The 16,910-nt window shown below is 40.4% G+C and overlaps 1 protein-coding gene across 4 annotated transcripts in view; it reads left to right on the top strand.

Moving 5' to 3' along the window:
• Positions 1-16,910, top strand: part of uso1 (USO1 vesicle transport factor) — an 81,008-nt gene that overhangs the window by 38,184 nt on the left and 25,914 nt on the right. For all 4 annotated transcript variants that reach the window (XM_072583751.1, XM_072583749.1, XM_072583750.1 and 1 more), the window contains 6 exons: positions 607-727; positions 3,614-3,792; positions 5,529-5,669; positions 8,953-9,041; positions 9,713-9,867; positions 12,442-12,647. In XM_072583751.1, the coding sequence (XP_072439852.1) occupies positions 607-727; positions 3,614-3,792; positions 5,529-5,669; positions 8,953-9,041; positions 9,713-9,867; positions 12,442-12,647 (891 nt within the window). The remainder of the gene's footprint in view (positions 1-606; positions 728-3,613; positions 3,793-5,528; positions 5,670-8,952; positions 9,042-9,712; positions 9,868-12,441; positions 12,648-16,910) is intronic.

Genomic DNA, 16,910 nt, shown 5'->3' with positions numbered 1-16,910 from the left:
CATCTTTAAAGACACCATGCTGACGTTGCAGAATACCGCTGGCTACAGATCTTGGTTCTCTTTCTGTATTTAGAAATTTCCTTTCAACAGTGTTCAACTTTTGGCTGTGTTATGGTCAACATTGTAACACGTGTCACTAATTGCAAGATTTCTGAACACCTAAAAGTTGTAGTCTCTTACTGAGTGTTGAATATTTTCTATAATCCTGTGCTTTTTATATATTGATAGCAAACAATGGCAGAAGATACAGTATTTGGTGTTTTATTAATTCTGTGTTTTTTGGATGGGGTATAACTTTTTAATGTTTGTTTCTTGCCCATTTAAACCAGATTTTGCTACTGTCTAAAAAGTGGGGTAACTCGAAGTACTTTTTCAATGCTGTCTTGTGTCTTTGAAGCTTTAAAGAATAGTGTGCTGAATCATCTGTCCCAGACGCTGCCCTATATCCGTTTATAAACGTGCTAAAAGGTCGAATACCTGTTAATTGATTTAGGGCCTGGGCAAATCAATTAAGCAGATATTACCATTTCATGTCTGTGTTTATGTCACTGCTAACATAGTCAGGAGAGGTAAGGAAGTAGTCAATGCATCTTTTTATTCCTGCAGGGTCTCCTTTTGCTCCAGCAATTAACGAAAGCTAATGCAGCCATTCAGAAGATTGTAGCTTTTGAAAATGCCTTTGAACGCCTGCTGGATATTATCACTGAAGAGGGGATGAGTGATGGAGGTATTCCTGAACCTGAGCAGAAACAATTACTAAACAAGCAATGTTTATTTTTCCTGAAAGCGCAAATTGCCGCAGATGCTTGTTTTTCTCAGTTGCATAGATATTGAGCTGTTGAAGTCAAAATGTGGTTTGCTAGACAATTTACCTTTCATTCCAAAACTTAATTTTAACTTAATGGGTAAGTGGAGCTGAGGCCACGAAAACATCAGCCATCGAAGGGCCAGATGGCTTACTCCTGCTCCTAGTTCTTATGTTCTTAATTTAACAAAATAATTTACTGAAAGTCATTGCAGTTCTGATGCTTTTTTTTTTCCATGTTCAATTGGAATATTTGATTGAGAATCTTGGAATTGTTATTAAACAAGGTTTACCTTATAAAGGATGAAATTATGACACATCTGGATAGCAGTAACAGGATAGGTCAGAGTTAGCATGGATTTATGAAGGGGAAATCATGCTTGACTAGTCTTCTGGAATTTTTTGAGGATGTAACTCTGAAGATGAACAAGGGAGATCCAGTGGATGTAGTGCACCTCGGCTTTCAGAAGGAGGCTAGTGAGCAAAATTAGGGCGCGTGATATTGGGGGCAAAGTATTGACTTGGATTGAAAGTTGGTTGGCTGACAGGAAACAAAGAGTAGTGATAAACGGCTCTCTTTCGGAATGGCAGGTGGTGACCATGGGGTACTGTAGGGATCAATGCTGGGACCGCAGCTTTTTATAGTATATATTAATGATATAGAAAATGGTATTAATAGTAGCATTAACAAATTTGCCTTTGATACTAAGCTGGGTGGCAGGGTGAAATCTGAGGAGGATGTTAGTAGATTACAGGGCGGCTTGGACAGGTTAGGTGAGTGGACAGATGCATGGCAGATGCAGTTTAATGTGGATAAATGTATGGTTATCCACTTTGGTGGCAAGAACAGGAAGGCAGATTACTACCTCAATGTAATCAATTTAGGTAAAGAGACCTGGGTGTTCTTGTACACCAGTCAATGAAGGCAAGCATGCAGGTACAGCAGGTAGTGAAGAAGGCTAATAGCATGCTGGCCTTCATAACAAGAGGAATTGAGTATAGAAGCAAAGAGGTGCTTCTGCAGCTGTACAGGGCCCTGGTGAGACCACACCTGGAGTACTGTGTGCAGTTCTGGTCTCCAAATTTGAGGAAAGATATTCCGGCTATTGAGGTAGGTTCACGAGGTCAATTCCTGGAATGGCGGGACTACCTTATGTTGAAAGATTGGAGCGACTGGGCTTGTATACCCTTGCGTTTAGAAGACTGAGAGGGGATCTGATTGAGACATATTAGATTATTAAAGGATTGGACACTCTGGAGGCAGGAAACATGTTTCCGCTGATGGGTGAGTGCCGAACCAGAGGACACAGCTTAAAAATAAGGGGTAGGCCATTTAGGACAGAGATGCGGAGAAACTTCTTCACCCAGAGAGTGGTGGGTGTGTGGAATGCTCTGCCCCAGAGGGCAGTGGAGGCCCAGTGTCTGGATTCGTTTAAGAAAGAGTTGGATAGAGCTCTGAAGGATAGTGGAATCAAGGGTTATGGAGATAAGGCAGGAACAGGATACTGATTGACGATGATCAGCCATGATCATAATGAATGGTGGTGCAGGCTCGAAGGGCAGATTGGCCTACTCCTGCACCCATTGTCTACCTTGGTATTCTCATTTGTAGAATCATTAATGAATGTTCTGTTAATGAATTTGTAATTTGACAACCTTCCAGAAGTGAGAGGTGATGGCAGACACTAAATCAGAACTTGGCCTCAGATTTTTCAGAGGAGTTGGCCATGGCAATTGCAGAAACACTTGAAATGTTGTGGAAGGCTTTAATTTAATGGTAAATGGTATATTGCTAAATAAGCTATTCAAACTTCTCAAGAGGTTTTCGTGTTTTACATCTGAAGGAATTGTGAGAAATGGAGGAAGATTCAACTATACTTTCCATTATTCTGTCAAAAGGAAACTGTGTCATTTCTCTTCAAGACCAAGAATGAACATAGGCCAGGAAAGTATAGGGATAAAATTACCAAGTATTTGGGGTAAAGTTAAATCAAGCTTAATGAGCATTATTTTTTAAAGATGTTTTGCATTTGAGAATCCCTTAAAGAAAGGGAGAAAATGTAAAGAAATGAAGTTGTATTAATTTTCAAGAAGTGCTTAAGGTATCACAAGACTCTTGGTGGCAAAGTAAATGCAATTCAATGAGGTAGACTAAAGAATAAAAAGTGTGGGGTAAAGTGACTGTACTGATGGTGGGCCTGTCATTTGAGCTTTGATGTCATTGAAGCTGCTATTATGTACAAAATTGACTTGGGAGTTGATGGAGCAATATTAAAATGTATTGCTGTTATATCAGGGTGCTTTATGTATTGACTAGACCTGTGGAAAGACACCAATAGTGTAGCTAGATTTAATAATGGATGGCAGATGAAATAATGCATTTTACCTCGAAGAATAGAAGAAGGATATAGAACCTTAAAGGGAACAGAGGAGTAGTGGAATCTTCTGTAGATCCACTGTCTAAAAGATAAATCTTACAATTTTAAGTAAGGACTGTAAAAGGAAGATTGATTTATTTTTCATACGATCTGGGTGTTACTGGCAAGGCCAACACTCATTGTCCTTGGAAAGGTGGTGATCAACTTTCTTCTTAACTGACTGGGTTGCTAAGACTGTTAGAGGACATCTTGAGAGTCAGCTATATTGCTATGGGTCTGGAGTCACACATATTGACTAAACAAAATTGTGTGTCAGTTCTCAATGGATTCCATTATCATTCTATACATTGAGTTGAGTACAATTCTGAACTCTTTATAACTTTAAACTCCTTTTTATAGTAAGTATGTTTAATTATCTTGCATATTTTAGGCATTGTTGTTGAAGATTGCCTTTTGCTGCTCCTTAACTTGATGAAAAACAATAGTTCGAATCAGAATTTTTTTAAAGAGGGTTCATACATTCAACGCACAAAACCTTGGTTTGAGGTTGCTGAAGATAATTCGGGTTGGTCTGCACAGAAAGTAACAAATCTTCACCTGATGCTGCAGGTAAAATTTCCTTACAAAAGCCTCAAAAATTTCAAAAGTACTGTTTCACTAATTGGTTACTTTTCAACTGTAAATAGTCTGTTGTTAAGTGCAGCAGCTAATTTACCGTCAAAATCTCAGACCGTGTTCATACAAGTATGTATGTAGTTACTCCCTTTGCATCATGAGGGATGTGTGGTAACCAAGACTTTGTGGAAAACTCCTGGCTCTTCAGAAATACCATGATAACTTTTTTTACAGCCGGTTGAAAAGGCAGATATAAATTGGCCACAGCCACTGATTTTGAACGTCAGCGCTTCCAACAATCCGAGCAGTCCCTTGGTACACTCCTGGTTGTTGGGTTGGTTCATTCAGATTGTTGAACAATCTGGTTGTCTTCATTCCCTCATTCATGTCTGTTACTTTCCTTGTTTTGACAGACAACTCATCACTATTGTTACCTTGACCCTAGTGACTTTGCAATCTGTTTTTGCATTTTTAAAAATAATTTTGCAGACTGACAGCTCAGTTTCTCTATTAGAACATTTGATAATTCATTTGAGGCATGTGGCCTATTTTGTAGACCCTGAAATCTATCAAATGACTATCAGACATTAATGACTAGTGACCTACTCTTTGCACATTTTTAGTGTTTTTCAAAGAAGCGTTGTCATGAGATAAATTCATGTCATTGCCCTTCTATATTGATTTTACTTTATACGTTGTTAATTTAGTTACTTTAACTGATAATGTCCTTGTATAATTCCAAATATATATATGCTGTAATGATTTTTAAATTGATGCAACAACCTTGTGTTTCTCTCCATAAAATGTAGAATTGGTAGCAAGCCAAAACTAAAACTATTTGTGAATAACCATCTTTAATGTAAATCTTTTGAAGATTTTTGTTAGTTTAGTTCTTAAATCTGATTTTTAAAATGAATTTGAGCCTTCAGAACATACAAAAATATATTCCAGTTGATTAAACATGTTTGAAGTGACAACTTTGATATAATTTAGAAAGCATGGCAGCTAAGTTTCACAAAAACTCTCAAATAATGTTATGTTGATGAGATAATATTTTTGTGATGTGGACTATTGTCCTGCTGGCCTTCACAACAGTGTCATGGAATCTTTTACATTTCCCTCTGGCTGCAAACAGAGATCCATTTAACATCTCATCTGAAAGATGGCACTTCACTGAAGTACTGAGGGATTGCTGTACTATCTGAAGTGTCACCTTGGGTTTGTGCTGAAGTCCTGGAGCGGGATTGAATCTAGGAGAAGTTACTGGTTCAGAGGTTGAGTGCTACTGTCTGTAGCACCACCATGTTACCCTGTCATCAGTCACCTGTGAAGATAGGGCCCACGTCAGCTACCACCTATGCTAACAATGACCAAATGCACACCTGTCCCTCTAGAATGACCTGGTCACTGGCAGTACCTTTCTCTGACTAGTTCAACTGCTGTATTTGTCAAAGCATTTAAGGATCAGGTCATTTTGAACTTAATGCTTCAGACAAGAGATGTAATTTAGACTTGTCATTTGCTTGGGAAATTTAGTTATTTTCATATTTTGAGATGCTGCTTGCAACTAAAACGTTCAAGTATGTTTTCTGTGTGTTGCACAAATGACTGGTTGAAAGAATAAATGCTGTTTACAAACATACTTTGTTAAAAGAGAACTTGCAACTCAAACTATCTTTCTGCCTGTGAAGTTAATTGGTGAACTTTCCTCCTCCTTTTATTATTCTTAGCTGGTGAGAGTGCTGGTGTCTCCTGTGAATCCTCCTGGTGCTACAAGCAGTTGCCAGAAGTCAGCATTCCAATGTGGTTTGTTGCAGCAGTTGTGCACCATCCTGATGGCAACTGGAGTTCCTGCTGACATTCTCACTGAGGTGAGTTAGTGCTGTTTTGAGGCACAAACAGCAGGACATTCAAGTTCATCAGTTCCACATAAATAGAGGTTCTTAAAATAATGAAGATATTTGATAGGATAATATAGAAATGTGTCCACTGTAGGGACAGTGAACTGGGGGTCCATCAATGCTAGGTACTCCTAAATAAATTCAATAAGGAACTCAGGAGAAAGTTATTTCCTTGCATCTTTGTTATTTGATCAACATATTCTTCTGCCTTTTCTCCGACATGCAATCCAGCAGTGTCAGCTAGAACTGGAGCCAAACCTTTGCAATGATCTAATCTAATCTAATTTAATTTAATCTAAAAGCTTGGAGGTTGATAAAGCAATACATTACAAATTGTGCACCTCCAAACCAGTGTCAGTATGTCAGTCTGTAGCCTGCTCCTATATATATATATGGCCATCCCAATTGAAACATGACTTCTAAATCCAATTAAATGAAGATTCATATATAATTGCTATTTATCTAACTTGCCCTTCTAGGAGCATATATGCCATTTGTCTCAGTCAGTCGATGTGGACCTGAGCTCCACGTTCTCACCACACTCCGGTAAATTTTCTCCTGTGTTCCTTATTGAATTTATTTAGGAGTACCTAGTATTGATGGACTCCCAGTTCACTGTCCCTCCAGTGGACACATTTTTATATTATCCTATCAAATATCTTCATTATTTTAAGAACCTCTATTAGGTTACGTGACATTGTGATACAAATTAAAATATGAAAGTTAAATAAAAACCATACAAACATTCCTGAAAATTGCAAGGATTGGAGTAGTTGAATGAACATTTGTCGTTTGAATGTCGTACTAAAATGTTAACTGATTTAACACTTTACACATTATGTAAGGAAGATGTCTGAAGCATTAAAAGCACAACATTTTGGTCGAGGTAGAACTGCAATATTTGATGTGTTGCTCTTAATATTTTTGAATCGCAAAAATATTTTTTAGGATGTGTTAGTTAAAAATGCAACATGTACAGAGAATGCTGGAGGAATTCCAATCTGACAGCGTAGATGGACAGAGAAACAGTTAATGTTTCGAGTCTGATTTTAAACTTCAGTTAAAAGTGCAGAAGAATTCCTAGAATTTTCCCAAGGGAAATGAAAGAATACCTTGAGTATTCTACAGCTATGTGATCCCAGTTCTAGTCACATGTAACATGCAAAATGCAAGTTCTGCTTACCTTCACCTGAAGGTTGCGAGATATGGAATCAGCTAGGTTAATCTCTTCCAGCTTGTTAAAGGAAGGTGTCAGTGTTTAGGTGTGCATTGGCCTTCTGAATCCAGACCATACTGATGGGAACATAAATAGGAGTAGGAATATATTGTCCTGCTTTTATGAACTTGCTGCTCTGTGGGAGGGATCGTCTGGCTATGAGAAATCGTTTTGGGAAGCCTTGCTTTCCATTGGCCAAAGCCCATGCAGCAAACTGACCTGATTTTATATTGTGCTAAGCTTACACCTGGCAATCTCTCAATGACTGAAGGAGGTAAATGGCTTATCATGCTGGACTGTGAGCTCTTCTGTTGTGATTGGAGCCAAGCTGTATTATTAAGATCTTGCTGATCTGTTTGTGTTCTGAATTCCATAATGTCGGCAATAATCTTAAATTCTTGTTAGGTTAGGGCATCAGTCTCTCTCAACCTTAAAAATATTCAATGGCCCTGTCTCCACTATCATCTGAGGCAGAAATTTCCAAAGATGCAGAATCCTTTTGAGAAAAATAAGTCGCTCATCTCTGCCCTAAAGGTGACTCTTAATTCTAAGAGTCCCCTGGTTCTGGATTTGCCCACAAGGATAAACATTCTTTCCATTAGATTAGATTAGATTACTTACAGTGTGGAAACAGGCCCTTCGGCCCAACAAGTCCACACCGCCCCGCCGAAGCGTAACCCACCCATACCCCTACATCTACCCCTTACCTAACACTACGGGCAATTTAGCATGGCCAATTCACCTGACCTGCACATCTTTGGACTGTGGGAGGAAACCGGAGCACCCGGAGGAAACCCACGCAGACACGGGGAGAACGTGCAAACTCCACACAGTCAGTCGCCTGAGGCGGGAATTGAACCCGGGTCTCTGGTGCTGTGAGGCAGCAGTGCTAACCACTGTGCCACCGTGCCGCCCCATAACCACCTTGTTAAGACTGAATTGTATAAGATCCTGAACAATCACATTGCCCTTCACTCTTACATCCTTCCTTAAATAAGGAAACCAAAACTAAACACAGTACCTGAGATGTGATTTCGCCAATACTCTGTACAACTGAAGCAGAAGTATCCTTAATTTTATGTTCAGTTCCTCTTAGAATAAATGATAGCATCCCATTAACCATTTTAATCACTTGCTGTCCTTGCATGCTAATATTTTTGAGGACTCATGAACTTAGTACACTTGCATCCCTTTGCACGTCTGAAATTCTTCTGCTGTTCACTGTGCAGGTGTTGGAGATTGCAAGGAAGGCAAATGGTGTGTTGGCCTTAATAGTGAGAAGATTTGAGGATAGCCGCTGGGATGTCATGCTGCAGTTATATAGGGCCTTAGTGAGACCAGAACTGGAACATCATGTGCAGTTTTGGTCTCCTCATATGAGGAAGGATATAGAGGGAGTGCAGCAAAGCTTTACCAGATTCATTCCTGGGATATTAAGACTGATGTATGAGGTGAAGTTAAATTGGTTAGGATTATATATGCTGGACTTTAGAAGGATGAGGAGGGGGGAGCCCTTTAGCCCCAAGTGCTATACCCACCACCACCTTGAAATCATGCAATGCTTTGGCCTTGATTGCTCTGTGTCTTGGTGAATCCCACAGGCTCCCCACTCTCTGGGTGAAGACATTTCTCCTCATTTCAGTTCTAAATGGCCTGCGCAGTATCCTTAGACTGTGGCCTCTGATTCTGGACTCCCCTGCCATTAGGAACATTAGGGCTCAAAAGTTCTTTCTGTCAAAATAAGCAATACTCAACCTTTCTGTATCATCTGCACCTTTGTTACATTATCTTCACAATATACTTTCCTATCTATTCTTGTCATCTGAAAAGGTAGTCACCAGCCTATAAACCTCTCATTTAAGGTGGAGCTTCTTCACGTCTAATCGTGTTGTACTTAACCTCAACATGAGCTATCCATAGGTTATCTTCATCTGCATCACAAAATATACTTGCAAAATAAAGATGGCATTTAAAGACTGGTTATTGTTATACACGTTGCATTTACAGTTCCGTGACATTTTGATTTTGTTTATACAGACCATTAACACAGTATCTGAAGTTATCAGAGGGTCCCAGGTAAACCAGGATTATTTTGCTTCTGTGAATGCACCTTCCAATCCACCAAGGTAAGCAGGTTTTGGAAAAAAAAAATCAAAAGTTTAGTTTTGCATTCAGCTTATCTGTTGAGGTCTACAAAAATACTTACTGTCTAGTAAATGGTTGCAATTTACTTCTGTTTTGAACTTTCACTCACTGTGCCTGAAAATTACAAGTTGGAGTACAAGTTGTATTTAGTTGCTTTGGTGACAATCTAGTGACTGTACAGTACGTGCATGGTGCAGTCTGTCACATAGCTGTATTAGTTGGATTTTTATTGGATTGCTCTTGTAAGTATTATTGGTATCGAAGTCTTCTGTTACCAATTACAAACAATGGTTTGAAGTTCGGACACACCAATGCATGACTCCGGTACGTGGTGCAATGCCCTTTCCTACCAGTGGCAATGTGATTAAATCCCTATAACCACTTTACGTTAATGTCGTGATCTAAACATTTTTGACAAAAATGCAAGTTCTGGACATCCTCCAAATATTCAGAAAAGTCTCTGGACAGTTTACACCTCACTAAAGGAGTGAACAGCAGCAGACAGGCTCCAAAGGGTGCATTCTGAACTTGATGTATTGTTAACCTTGTTAATACCCAACAACATTCTTTATCAAATTTCCACCAACATATGTTTTGAAAGTAGTGTTTTTAAACCTTTTTAATGAAGTGTGCCTAAATTTATTCAACACAGGCCTGCAATTGTAGTCCTTCTGATGTCCATGGTGAATGAAAGGCAGCCATTTGTCCTGCGTTGTGCGGTGCTGTACTGTTTCCAATGTTTCTTGTACAAAAACCAAAAAGGCCAAGCAGAGATTGTTGCCACACTTCTGCCAGCAACTATTGATGGTAAGTTTCCACATTATATCATAGCTGAGAAACTTGTGTAGGTTGAGATATGCAGATTCTTGAAATGAGAGGGCACATTACTAAAGCCAGTTGCCTTTCCTTGGGAGAGGACACAATGGGTGGATGAGTTAAATGGCCGTAAAGCTAAAAGCAAAAAGGAGGAGCTAAGCAATTACATAAAATAATTTGTCTCCAGCTTTTGGATGCATTCCTCTAGGCAGGATATCAGAACAAAGGGTGGGTTAGAAGCAATACAACACAATGGTATCTACGGTCTATTGGGAAGAGACTGTAAAAGACAGTAAAAGCCTTTCGAACATCATAGTTCATGGAGTGTTCTTTGAAAATGTTCAGAATTACATGGGGCTTTGCTAAAATTAATGGACACAAAACCATTTCCACTGAATCATAGAATCAGAGTTGGTACAGTGCAGGAGGCCAACTTATCTTTGCTTGCTTTCCAAATAAGTAAATAAACAAAATGCTGGAGATACTCTGCAGGTTTGGCAGTTAAGTTAGTTAGTTTTTGAGTACAATATGACTCTTCAGCACTGCTCCAAAGTAGTCATTAGATTTGAAATGTTACCTCTACTTCTCCCTCCTCAGATGCTGCCAGAGCTTTCCAGCATTTTGTTCTTATTTCTGATCTCCAGTATTCGCAGTATTTTGCTTTTGTTCCAAATAAGTATCATGACTTAATGTTGTTTCCCTACTGTCCCTATAACCATGTGCATTGCTTCTACTTCAATAATCATTTAATGTCCTTTTGAATTGAACATGATTCTTATAATCTAGTGTCTTGCTGGAAATAATGTTTGGGAGAAGATTTGTAGCTCGGGTGCTCGCTGTTGTGGTTCTGTTCGCCGAGCTGGGAATTTGAGTTGCAGACGTTTTGTCCCCTGTCTAGGTGACATCCTCAGTGCTTGGGAGCCTCCTGTGAAGCGCTTCTGTGATCTTTGCTCCGGCATTTGTAGTGGTTTGAATCTGCCGCTTCCGGTTGTCAGTTCCAGCTGTCCGTTGCAGTGGCCGGTATATTGGGTCCAGGTCGATGTGCTTATTGATGGAATCTATGGATGAGTGCCATGCCTCTAGGAATTCCCTGGCTGTTCTCTGTTTGGCTTGTCCTATAATAGTAGTGTTGTCCCAGTCGAATTCATGTTGCTTGTCATCGGCGTGTGTGGCTACTAAGGATAGCTGGTCGTATCGTTTCGTGGCTAGTTGGTGTTCATGGATGCGGATCGTTAGCTGTCTTCCTGTTTGTCCTATATAGTGTTTTGTGCAGTCCTTGCATGGACATATAGGAAGACAGCTAACGATCCGCGTCCATGAACACCAACTAGCCACGAAACGATACGACCAGCTATCCTTAGTAGCCACACACTCAGATGACAAGCAACATGAATTCAACTGGGACAACACTACTATTATAGGACAAGCCAAACAGAGAACAGCCAGGGAATTCCTAGAGGCATGGCACTCATCCACAGATTCAATCAATAAGCACATCGACCTGGACCCAATATACCGGCCACTGCAACGGACAGCTGGAACTGACAACCGGAAGCAGCAGATACAAACCACTATAAATGCCGGAGGAAAGATCACAGAAGCGCTTCACAGGAGGCTCCCAAGCACTGAGGATGTCACCTAGACAGGGGACGAAACGTCTGCAACACAAATACCCACCTCGGCGAACAGAACCACAACAACTAGATTATAACCCTAAATACTGGTTGTAATTAGTGTGTTAATTTTAGGGTTAACATTAAAAGAGCAGGTTTTGTCATTTAGAGGATTATTTAGACCAAGACACCTGACTGGCAATAATTATGGAAACATTTCAAAGGGCACTGAATTGTTTTTTTTTAAATATTCATTGAGGGGAAAGGCCAGAGATTTAAGGTCAGTGGACTGAATAACTCCTGGGCGGCACAGTGAGTTTCTCCGGCTGCTCCGGTTTCCTCCCACAGTCCAAAAATGTGCAGTTTAGGTGAATTGGCCATGCTAAATTGCCTGTGGTGTTAAGTGAGGGGGGGTAAATGAAGGGGAATGGGTCTGGGTGGGTTGCTCTTCGGAGGGTTGGTGTGGGCTTGTTGGGCCGAAGGGCCTGTTTCCACACTGTCAGTAATCTAATTTAATCTTATTCGTTCTTTAAGATTTTCATTCTTTAAATCACAGCACAGGGGCAGGTCAGTCAGCGTTGGAACTAACTGGTATTTCTCTCTCCTTTTTGTTTCTTGCATTCTTCTGCATTTATTCATTGCCAAGTATTTCAAATGCTTATTCAGCCTTTCTGAATAGAAATCAAAACCTCAGGTGTGAGCAAAGTTTGTTTAATGAAGTTTCAATTAAAGTTTAAAGGAGTGAGTTTAGCATTCTGCATTTAGGACAGAATTATTACTAAGTTATTTGCTTTCAGTGGAATTGTGACAATGTCTTTAACAAAAAATATTTGGTAAAAAATATGTTCATCAAGCGCAATAGCCTTCCATTTTTATTGGTGTATCACTTCTATTTGATGACAATTTACACATTATTCAGATTTGATGGGACTTTTTTGCTTGCTTTGTTTAGCCAATTCGATCTCAGCTGGCCAGCTGCTATGTGGGGGCCTCTTCTCTACAGATTCCCTCTCTAACTGGTGTGCTGCTGTAGCATTAGCACATGCTCTGCAGGATAACTCCATCCAAAAGGAACAGCTGCTCAGGGTACAGCTGGCAACCAGCCTTGGCAATCCTCCTGTCTCCCTGCTCCAACAGTGTACCAACATCCTGTCTCAGGTATGATATTGTGGAAGTTACTGACTGAAATTCAGATTCTGGGAGCATGAGCTAAGCCCACATTAATGCCTGTAACAGCATTCATCATTTTAGGAAATTGAAGTGTCCCTATAGCAGAGTGTTGCTGAACTGTTCACTGCCACCCTGTTTATAAATTCATGAGGGGCATAGATAAGGTGAATAGCAAAGTCTTTCTTTTCTCTAGGCTGGGGGAATGTTTTTAAGGTGAGCAGAGAAAGATTTAAATGAGATGTGAAGGGGCAACATTTTAGAGTGGTTTGTATGTGGAATGAACTACCAAAGGAAGTGGTAGATGCAGGTGCAGTTACAACCTTTTCAAAGACATTTGGGCAGGTATGTGAATTGGCGATGTTCAGAGGGATATGGGCCAAATACAGGCAAGTGGGATTAGTTTGGGAAACTTGGTTGACGTAGACAAGTTGGGCTGAAGGATTTGTTTCCATGCTGTATAACACTAACTGAGTTAAGTGCAATTTCTGTGCAAGTTTCTGCTCACCGTCATGATTCTCAGGTGGTTCAAGCATTTTTTTCCTTCAATGCAAAATCAGCTTGGAATGGTGGAGGCAAATGAACATTAGGATTAACCAAAGAAGCAACACATAAAAGGATGGGAGATGTTTTGAGCGAGGAGGAAAATAACCTATTTGTGGAATATATTCATAAATCAGCTTTCTACAATGTGTGTATTCCCACACTGGGTATAAAGCTGCTGGACAATGATGGATCAGTGAATTAGTGACAAGAGCAGGGCTTGAGTTCAGTTCTTGTCAACTTTTTTAGACTATAAAACTTAATTCTAGCTGATTTTGTTTTTGGAGATCATTCCTGAAGGATGTGAATGATTAGGTAACTAACTGAGTTGCAGTTGATTGGAAGGCCATGAAGTACATGTATTAATTCCATCAGCGGTGTGTATGCTGGCTGGGCTTGTGGTTATTTCCCATCTAAAGCTGTCCTTGAGCGGATGGAAGTGAGCTCATACCTGAACCAAGCTGTTTGTTTGGTGTAGGCAAACCTAAAATGCCTTTAGGGACGGAATCACCTGGTTTCATTTTTCGATGCACTTCAGTTTAATACAATCGATGGCACTCTGTCATTCCAGAGAGCTGCTAAGAGTCAACTCCTTTACTTTGGGTCTGAAATCACATGTAGGCCAGACCAGGTAAGGACAGCAGATTTCCTTCCCTAAAGAGCAGTAGTGAGCTAGTTGGGTTTTTAAAACCATTGACAGTGGTTTCATGGTCATCAGACTTTTAATTCCAGATGTTCAGTGAATTTAAATTTCACTACCTGAATTTGACATTAGATCCCCAAATTTTTACCTGCTTATCTGGATTGTGACAATAACATGAAACATTGGCTCCCCTTAAATGAGGGAGGAAGGCCTATGACTTTGTGTGAATAAGGTTATTTAACAAGGAAGGGCAGAGGCTCATGTGGAACACAAGCACCAGCAAGGACCATTTCAGCTGAATGGCATGTTTCTGTGCTGTTAATTCTGTTGGTTATGCAAAGTATGACTTGCAAATAAATCTCCATCTGAAATACTGGATTATATAATGTATCAATCACAGTCTAAATGATCCAGCTGCTCTCGACAAATCTACCTGTTGTATTAATGGAGACTTTGTTAACCTGAGTGTTTATGACACGGGCTTGAGTTTATATTAAAGACCTCCTGTCTTTTTGGAGGGAAAAATTCCTGTTGTGCATTAGTAAGGAAGAATAATGTTTTTGGTAAATGGCAATTTCTGAATGCATGTCGTGTATATGGTTTGAAGATGGAAACAGTTTGGAGTTATTGCTGATTGTAAATGTGCAAGGAGCTATTTAAGGTATGAAAGACATAAGAAAGCAACATGACTTGTATTTCTCAGAGCGAAACATGGAAAAGTCCATATTTTTCTTGTTCAAGTAACAGGGACACGCGCGCACACACACACACACTTTACTGTCAACCAAGTAAAAGTTCTGCAGATTCTAAATAACAGCACCATCCTGTCCATAAATGCTCTTTATCTAATCTCCCATTTATTTTATTTTCTAATCCACAAATTCAAAGGTGCTATGACACCCTTTGGAGTAGGTGAAACTTGAACCCAAGCCTCCTGACTCAGAAGCAGGGACACTACCACTACACCACAAGAGCCCCAACATCCCTTATAGATACTGGTTGAATTGCTTGGCTTGTTATTGATTTAATCTGACCAGTCAGGCATATGTTTATTTTACTGGCTAAGAGTTTTAGTCAGTATTGAAGTAATTATCTTCATCAGAGTGACATGTTGCTGGAAGCCGATGGAAGGTGAAAATTGGAGTTTGTTAATACCAGTAAGTGACTAAAGAAATATAAGGCCGATGAAATAGATCAGCCCAATGCAATTAAAGCAGAAAGCTCCCAATAACTGTATATGAAAGTGAGGATGGAACTGGAAAGCAGCAGGAAAATCAGCTCTAGACTGGCACCCAGTGGCCACAGGTTGCAATTGTCTTGTAGCCAAAGCATGAGAGAAATTGAATGGGAAATGTTAAAAATCTCACAATGCCAAGTTACAGTCCAGCAGATTTATTTGGAGGCACTAGCTTTTGTAGCACTGCTCCGTCAGGTGGTTGTGAAGCCCCCAAATAAACCCAGTAGAAACTGAGGACTGCAGACAGCATCTAAGGAGCAGGACAATCGACGTTTTGGGCATAAGCTCTTGATCAGAAACTTGGATTCTCCTGTTCGTCAGATGCTGCCTCCAATAAACCCGTTGGACTATAACTTGGCGTTGTGTGATTTTTAACTTTGTCCACCCCTGTCTAACACTGGCTCCTCCACACCGTGAATGGGCAATGACATCAGTCAATAATGGTGAAGGGTCAGGGCCATTGAGGGGCAGTGATAGTGTCCCTACCTCCAAACCAGGAAGCTGGGTTTCAAATTCCCTGCTTCACAGCTACGTAATAATATCTCTGAGCAGGCTGATCTTGAAATAGCTGCTCAATGTAAAGGACTATTAGGAAGCCAGGATAAGAAGTGACCAGACAGCAGGATTTTCCAAGTACACTTTAGTCACAATTCCAGACTGTTCAATCTTAGTCACAATACAGTGGTTCCACCATTTGTTCACCCACATTTCTTCAGTATCTCCCTTGCTGATTCCGATATGCAGTGATCTGCCAGTTGGAAAGTTCCATTTTCACCTGAACTGCAGGTGACAAATTAACCTTAAAACCAGCTCAGAATAACTGAAAAACTCCTGGTTAGAACATTACAGTGCAGTACAGGCCCTTCGGCCAACCTGTGAAGCCCATCTAACCTTCACAATTCCATTCTCGGCCATGTGCCTATCCAGTGACCGTTTAAATGCCCTTCAAGTTGGTGAGTCTACTACTGTTGCAGGCAGTGCATTCCATGTCCCATGACAGAAACTACCTTTGGCATCTATCCTATATCTGTCACCCCTCGATTTAAAGCTATGTCCCCTTGTGCTAGCCATCGCCATCTGAGGAAAAAGGCTCTCACTGTCCACCCTATCTAATCCTCTGATTATCTTCTGTCTTAATTAAATCACCTCTCCGCGACCTTCTCTCTAACGAAAACAGCCTCAAGTCCCTCAGCCTTTCCTTGTAAGACCTTCCCTCCGTACCAGGCAACATCCTAGTAAATTGCCTGTGAACCCTTTCCAAAGCTTCCACATCCTTCCAATAATGCGGTGACTGGAACTGTATGCATTACTCCAGGTGCAGCCGCAGCATGTCCTCATGGTTCCAAAACCCAATCCGTCTAGCAATGAAAGCTAACACGCATCATATTCCTTCTTAACGACCTTATCAACTTGAGTGGCAACTTTTAAGCATCTATGTACCTGGACACTGAAAACTCTGTTCATCTACGTTACCAAGAATCTTACCGTTAGCCCAGTACTCTGCATTCCTGTTACTCCTTCCAAAGTGAATCACCTCATACTTATCTGCATTATACTCCATTTACCACCTCTCCGCCCAGCTCTGCAGCTTACCTATGTTCCTCTGTAACCTCAAATATCTTTCGTCACTATCCACAACTCTGCCGACCTTAGTGTCATCCGGCAATTTACCATCCCATCCTTTTATGCCCTTATCTAGGTTATTTATAAAAATGACAAACAACAGTGGACCCAAAACAGATCCTTGTGGTACACCACTAGTAACTAAACTCCAGGATGAATATTTCCCATCAGCCACCACCCTCTGTGTCATCTTTCAGCTAGTCAATTT

Source organism: Chiloscyllium punctatum, chromosome 14, assembly GCF_047496795.1.
Source record: "Chiloscyllium punctatum isolate Juve2018m chromosome 14, sChiPun1.3, whole genome shotgun sequence".
NCBI lineage: Eukaryota > Metazoa > Chordata > Chondrichthyes > Orectolobiformes > Hemiscylliidae > Chiloscyllium > Chiloscyllium punctatum.
This window is presented reverse-complemented; position numbering and strand designations above follow the sequence as displayed.